This window comes from Phoenix dactylifera, chromosome 15, assembly GCF_051530095.1.
Source record: "Phoenix dactylifera cultivar Ajwa chromosome 15, Ajwa_hap1_PhDact_Kaust_v1.1, whole genome shotgun sequence".
NCBI classification, from domain to species: Eukaryota; Viridiplantae; Streptophyta; class Magnoliopsida; order Arecales; family Arecaceae; genus Phoenix; species Phoenix dactylifera.
The window spans coordinates 11,976,649-11,984,555 of NC_143204.1; the positions used below are offsets into that span (position 1 = coordinate 11,976,649).

General features: G+C 38.1%; 1 protein-coding gene across 1 annotated transcript; it reads left to right on the forward strand.

Moving 5' to 3' along the window:
- Positions 1-391: 391 nt before the first annotated feature.
- LOC120106065 (putative indole-3-pyruvate monooxygenase YUCCA9) lies at positions 392-4,492 on the forward strand. Its single transcript, XM_039118919.2, has 4 exons — positions 392-1,554; positions 2,125-2,373; positions 2,587-2,709; positions 4,111-4,492. Exons 1-4 carry the CDS (start codon positions 940-942, stop codon positions 4,321-4,323), a joined length of 1,200 nt encoding a protein of 399 aa, XP_038974847.2. The 5' UTR covers positions 392-939; the 3' UTR covers positions 4,324-4,492.
- The last annotated feature ends 3,415 nt before the right edge of the window (positions 4,493-7,907 follow it).

Genomic DNA, 7,907 nt, shown 5'->3' on the forward strand with positions numbered 1-7,907 from the left:
ATTCTCCTAAGCAATCAAGGCCTGCAATACCGTAAGCAAAGGTGGAGAAAAAAAGATCAACTGCGCAAAATGGGTACCTTATTCAGTATATATCCTCAGCAACATAGCCCCAGCTATATCTGATTCATAGCCGGTTGTTTTCATCCCACCCACGCTGCACAGAATGACCAACTGTGCGGCCTCCATCCTCTCCATCCCATCTTTTATTCCTCCTCCTTGTCTTTTTCTTCTTGTATTTCCACGCAGAGCCAAATACCTATCAATTAAGAGGCCATCGCCCGGCCTTTTCCTTTCAACATGCCTTCTTCACCACGCCAAAAGAACCTCGTTGCATTTAAAACTCTGCTCCAACTTCCGCTATTTGTATGGATTCTCCTCTACCGCCACGGCTAAATAAACCAAACAAAACCCATTTCTCATCTCAAACAAAACCCACAGCTAAATAAGAAGCCCTCTGCTCTAATCTCTAGTCTCCATATTACCAACTACCAAATTCGAACCTTAATCCTGATTTCTCTCTCTCTCCTGGTTGTCTAAATTCTCTCCAGGATCACAAATTGATGACTCGTTTATCATTTGGGTTCAGTGATTGCTTCTGTTCAGTACCGTTACGTTGCCAACTTTGTTGTTCCGAACTTCCCATGCAATATTCTGTGATCTTTTTTCGCTCACTTGTAAAGTGAATGAAACGCATGCCGAAGACTTTTTGCCACCTTTCTCTTGCTCTTCATGCTCTTACAGAATCATATACCAAGGACCTTCCAAATGACTTCAGGAATATAGATTGAGATCTCTGCCAGTATATTATCTGCACCTTCATTAAGCTTGCTTTGCTATCTTATGACGGTTGTATAAAGAAGAGCCCAAGTTCAGTAGAAGGTCACTTCCGCGAAGCAAAACTCGTCTCCAATCCTGGAAATCAAGCTCGATGGACCACTAATGAAATCGAATTCGAAGCATGTATGGGTGCCCGGGCCAATAATCGTAGGTGCCGGACCTTCGGGCCTGGCTGCTTCAGCATGCCTCAAAAAGAAAGGTGTCCCTTCCTTAATACTTGAGAAAGAAGGTTGCATAGCCTCATCATGGAAGCTTAGGACTTATGAGCGCCTAAAGTTTCATCTCCCCAAGCAGTTCTGTGAACTTCCTCTCATGACTTTCCCACCAGACTTCCCGACCTACCCGACAAAACAGCAGTTCATAAGCTACTTAGAAGCCTATGCTGAGCACTTCTCAATAAAGCCTTTGTTCGGAATGAAGGTACGATGCGCTGAGTATGATCCAAGCATTGGGTTTTGGCGGGTCGAGGCCAATGATTTGGAATTCATATGTCGATGGCTTATAGTCGCAACAGGGGAGAATGCAGAGGCCATATTGCCAGATATCAGTGGGATGTTGGAGTTTCAGGGGCAAGTCCTGCACACAAGTTTCTACAAGAAAGGAGATGACTTCAGAGGGGAGAAGGTTCTGGTGGTGGGTTGTGGGAACTCAGGCATGGAAGTTTGCTTGGACCTGTGTATCAGTGAAGTTCAAGTCTCTATGGTTGTTAGAGATAAGGTGAGATTCTGATTTGTCTTTTTTTTTCCTCTTCTTCTTTGTTCATTTTTTAATTTTTGGCCCTCTTGTTTTCCCTCTGCTTGCCTTTTACAGCCTCCTCGTATCCTTTGACTATATTACTCCCATCCTACTCTGTCTTTATGTCTATTTTTATTTTTTTGATTTTTCAGGTCAATTGCTAGTGTTGAGGTTGAATTCATCTTGTTGCCCCTTTCACTCTGCAAAACGCCATATTATTTTGATAATTTTCTGTCATCGATGTACTGTCACCTTCACTTTGGAAATGCACCTTTTCTTACTATGATGTTTACCTTGGATTCTGTTTCATCTTTTGAATTCTTGTTCTTTTCTATGGCGCATGCAATGATATGGTGCTTTTGGTTTCCTCAAACTTTCCTTATTTTGTTTGAAAACCTCAAATATAGCTTTCATTCTGCATGTTCTTAACCATGCTTTTATTCAATTCAAATCAGAGTTCTCTTTGTTTTAGACTTTCTATCTATATGCCAATGTATTGCCATTCTTCTTACTACGCTAACCATGTCACTGTTTTCTCCTTGAGTCTAGCAGTTGCACATCTTGCCAAGGGAAATACTAGGGATTTCAACATTTGGGCTGTCAATGTGGCTGCTCAAATGGTTTCCTATGAAATTGGTTGATGCATTCCTCCTCTTATGCTCTTGGCTGATACTTGGGGATACAGAGAGATACGGTCTCGCTCGACCTAAGATAGGGCCCCTGAAACTAAAGAACACCACCGGAAAGACCCCAGTTCTTGATGTTGGCACTCTCTCAAAAATCAAAAGTGACCAAATTAAGGTCCTGATCTTCTCTTCATTACTTGAAATATGCTGTCATGGTTATGTGACTCTTTTCTTAACACTTCTGCATTCAATATATTAGGTTGGATCTTTCTTCATTTATCTTTATTATGTTTGATGTTTCATGATACCAGCATTTATCCACGTCGAAAGAACGAAGATTTGAAGGTCTTCTTTTGATATGCATTTGAGTTCAAGTAGTTTATTGCAGGTGGTTCCTGGTATAAAGCGATTTACAAATAGAGGAGTAGAATTTGTGGATGGCAGACAGGAGGATTACGACGTGGCCATCCTAGCCACCGGCTATAGAAGCAATGTACCTTCATGGCTCAAGGTATAGATGACCATCCAAAACTACAATACACAGTATTTAGTTTGAAAATATGAAGGCATACTCTACGCGATGCAAAAAGATAGTGATCATGCATGAAAATAGTGTCCATATGGTTAGGTTAATTCATTTTTATTTTTAAGTCAAAACTGAAGGCCTAAGTGCAATTTGTCGATTTGAGAAATAACGGAGACAAAAATACCTTAAAGCTCCATAGGAACACTGATATGAGGACCAGGATGAGTTCTTGCAGTAGCTTCAATGAAAATGACAAGAAGAAGACACATGGTTAGGATAGAGACAATGCGATCAAAATTTGTGGAGAGGAAGTTAGATGAATGCTAGCCAAAAATATTTCTGCCAATAATATCATAGACACCAAAGAATTGGCATGTTATAGACTCCGCCTAGCCCCTTTCCGAACCTATCCAATGTACATCGGCAAAATAAATCAGTATGCAAAGCCGCATAGTCCGACACAACAACCTACTACGACCAGGTGCTGAGTAACTTGGTAAGAGCATATGGTTGTTAGCCACAAGGTCGAAGATTCAATTTCTTCCTCTAGCAAGCTCGGAGATCCAATTCCTTCCTCTAGAATTTATTATTTTCCTCAAAAAACTAAAAAATCATAACATCCTAAAAGTATAGCATTATTGTATAGTCTCTGCAGCGGATGTGGAGAGATTTTGAATTTGAAATCAATAAATGTAACATGAGCTCATTCATTATATTCCCTTCAAAATAGTGTATACGATAAGCAAGAACAACAGAGATCATGATTGGTGCAGGTGAAGAGTCCCTGTCCATCTGCAAAATTATTGCAGAAATATGAGCAAGGATGATGGCATAAATAACGTAAAATATCGTCCAGTTTCAACAGCAATTTTGGACCAAATCAGTGAGATCTCAGTCTTCCCTGGAGCAGTCTGTAGACTACTATTTATGGCATACAGTGATTCAATTGAAGGGAGCAACAGTAGGATGGTAAGATGGGCAACAACAAGTAGAAAAGGATACACCTGAGCAATGATCCTGACTTCCTGAATGAGCATTCATTGTGTGGTTAGCAGATACTGGAAAAGATTAACCTCTTACAACTGATTTCAACTTCAAAGAAGCCTCTTCACGTGAAATCCCATCCCGTACATGGTCCAGGCTGCATTCATTCACGTGGATAGAAAACTACCCGTTGGACCTCGTGTGGACCTCACTCATTCTTAGACTAGACCTCACACTACAATCACACCTATATGTTTATATGCGCAATTGTGTATGTATATGTACATGTATATATGTGTAAGCCTGCGTAATTGTGGATGCATATGTATATATGTGTAAGCATGCATGCACACATGTAAATAATATGTATGGTTTGCATCTAAATTGTTTTCTTGACACAAGGAGGAGGAGTTCTTTGATAAAAAAGACGGTTTTCCAAAAAATCCATTTCCTGATAGTTGGAAAGGGAAGAACGGGCTCTACGCGACGGGGTTCACCAGGAGAGGATTGTTGGGATCTTCCATGGATGCCCATAGGATAGCAGAGGACATTGCCTGCCAATGGAATTCCAAGACCAAGCATCTGCCTTTTGGAGCTGCAGATAGCAGAAAATAACTGAAGCTTTAATTTAACTTCCATCCCTCATGCAGAAGTTCGAAAAGTCTATTTTATCTTATGGTCCTTACCTTTCTGTTTTTTAGATGATGTACTTCTGGAATTGCACAGAAGTAACCAAAAATAACTACTTATTTGCATGGAGATCATCACAAATAGTTGTAACTAAGCTTTGATCTACTGGAGTCTTCTAGGGTTTTAACCTGTATTACTTACCTGCAAACTGTGTAATTTACTAATTATGAACCAGTCCCATCAGTGCATAGATATGCTTTTCTATCAAAAATCAGATAGTGACTCCCTGTACTAAATGGCAAACCACTAATACAACTTTTCTTTTTAAAAATAAAAAAAAAATGATGCAAGCTTTTCTGTCATTAAATGCTTAAATGAGACCAGTTTGTATATGATTAACAAATAAATTTCATTTCCACATTAGTTGTCGCTGTGCCGACGCTAGTCTGGACATAATACTTCACCTATTTATGAATTACAAACCTGAACCTATATCAAGAAACCAGTGGATAAGTGAGATGAGATCCTCAGATTCCTCTATTCTCTCTAGTTTTTGAGCAGTACACAACTTTTACTGTTGCTCATTGAATACAATCAGTTAATGACATTAAATTCATGATATGTTGGAATTTGGATAACGCATATGATTCAATGAAGTTTGAGGACTTTCAATCTTCCTTCAATTTTTTTTTGTCAACTTTTTTGCGTCAACTGCAACTATTGTATGCAATTCTGACTTAAGACTATAGAACTTAATTACCATTCGAGTAGAATAGAAACTTAAAACTAGATGGTCATGCAACTTATGTTCATGCAACCAAGGACACTCGAAAGAATCTAGAAGTGAAGGAAGGAAGGTCTTGCTCAAGAGAAGTAAATTAATCTCTGCAAGATTTTGGTCTCTCTCACAACAAACAAAGTTATTTACAACCAACGCTTGCAAAAAAGCATCGATCCTTCGCTGGAAAACATTATCCTTTGTGTGCTCCGTAATTATGTAAACTTCATCCTATCTGAAAAGATCTCCAGAATTTAGCATTTGATGGAATTTGAAATTTTTTTTAAGCCTAGTCACCAGACTATGGAAAATACATATATGCAATTTTTGGATGCCTAAAATAATTGCTATTTCAGAGCAAAATTTGTAATCTCCACTCTCCCAAAAGGACTTTTCCCAGCTGTAGATAATGTTCTCACCTAATATAAGTATCCTAGCCGATGGAAGCTTAACCCAAAGGACCATATTTCTTGATAAAAAGAGACGATATTGATTGCAAAAGGCTTTGATTACATCTGCCAACCAACATTTTCCACATGTTTGGATAGACCTCCCACAATATTTAATAACAATTATAAAAAAAGGGCAATTACCATCCTTTCTATTTGGAAACTCCAGTAGTGCCTTATCATACTCATCACATGTTCACTTCTCAAAACCATATGAACTCTTCATTGCATACCAGACTCAATCCTTTGGTCTGCTGAACAAATAGTACAGTGACTAAAATTGAGCACCTCCATTCCATTCCAAGTTCCCACTGATACCTACCTGACTGATCCACCACCTTCTGAAAGAAAGAACCAGATGCTAGCAGGCAGAAGTTCTCATGTTGTATGAATCGTAAACAGGACTGGGTCGATAGAATCTTAAAACAAAGTAGAATAAGGAATCTTTCAAGTGCCAGTAAAAAAGGAGCAAGAGCCATCAACTGGAATCCAAGCTCATTGCTGCACAAAAGCAGGCTTCCAACTGTCGCAGTACAAATGGAAGAGATCCTACTCTAAAAGCAGGCGTGGCGGTCTAGGTGCAAATCATAGTCATGGTTTGAAAGTCCTCTGCCAACTAGTTTGGTCCCCTTCACACCATCAACCAGCTGATAAGGACTACTCAACGCAAAGAGGAGATTCTTTTTCTCCACCCTTGCATGCTTAACCAAGTTACTTCTCCAATTACTGGCATGGTTTATATAGTTGCCTCAAAGTTGAATTTCCCAAGCTTCCATTGCACAATAATTTTCGCACAATAATTTTCGGTTGATGAACATACATCAGCATCCTCTTGTCCTCTGCTCCCTTCATCTCATTAAATTCGAAAGTGATTGTTTTGGTAAGCACTCTACCATTTGATTTGGAAACAAATTTTGAAGGTATAAGGAAATTTATCCATATAAGTTTGGGGGGACACGACTTTTTCCATGAATAAAAATTTTGTACATTTGATTGGAGGGATAGGTGCAAGAAATAAGTTTTTGCATTTAATGTTCTGGGTTTTGCAATGGTTTAGATTTTAATATAAGGACGAAATTATCCTCACGTTTTTATCTACTTAGAGAGTGGATAAGAACAAAAAAAGTAATTAGATGCAGATAGCTTTCCTCTATTCTATGGTATAAGGCAATGTCTGGTAGGTGGTATAACAATGGAATAACATACTTATTCCATGGTTATACCACCAAGCACCATTTTTTGGATGGCGGAATAGCCTTATACCGTGATAAGGGATAAGTAGGAGAGAGAGGATATAATTCTATTCTACTATTTTGGAGGAATAGACTTATATTGCAGAATAGGAGAAGCTATCCTCTCTAATTAAATTTTTACCATTATTCAATCCCTAAATATACAAAAAAAAGTAGGAGTGTTGTTTTATCCTCATGATAAAATCCAAATCATCATGAAATCAAATGTGTCCATGCACTTATTCTTTGCACTTATCCCTCTAAATAAATATACAAAATTTTTATTCTAGGGAACAAGTCCTATCTCTCCAAACTTGTACTAATAAGCTTCTCCTGTCCCTTCAAAATTTATTTTGTTAAAAAAATGTTACCTAGACCTATTCCATCAAAACTGTAGAATAAAATTATACCCTCTACCTCTTACTTATCCATGTCAAGATATGACATTATTCCGAGGTGTTCAAAATAGTGTTTGGTAGGATAAAAGTACAAAATAGGAGGAGGCTTCATACTGCCTGTCAAATAGGGTCTAAGCTTTTTTTCCTTCAACTTTTAGGGCTTGGTTGGATATTTCTATAGGAATAGAATGAAAATCCTATAGGAGTCAAGCCTGTTAGCCCAGCTAACTCACATCTTCTAAGGGATTGCCTAAATCCAGCTTTTGGGCTGCATGAAGTAAAAAAGAACAATGAAGCCTTTTTTTTCTTCTTCCCACAGGGTTGGGAGGTGTTTAGTTGATAGAGTAAATGAACGGCCTAATCCACAAATTTTACAAGAGTTTCAGACCAATCTCATAGGAAAATCCAAGCAGGCTCTTAGTTTTCTTGTTTGCTTTAAAAAAAAAAAAAAATCTCCTTGAACTTGTGCATCAATAGACGTCAATTTGGAAGTGTCACCAAAAGCCTAAATTTAGAGACTCTTTTGAACCTAAGAAATTAGATTATGAACTTTTCTACCACAGGTTTTATTTCTAATGCCTGCAACACAATCTGAAAAATCCTAAAATACCTAAACATGATTTGATCTTTAAAAAAAAAAATTGAAAAACATGATGTGAACTCATCATTCTGTCCAATAAAATTTAAGATGATATATCCATCATTCTATCGA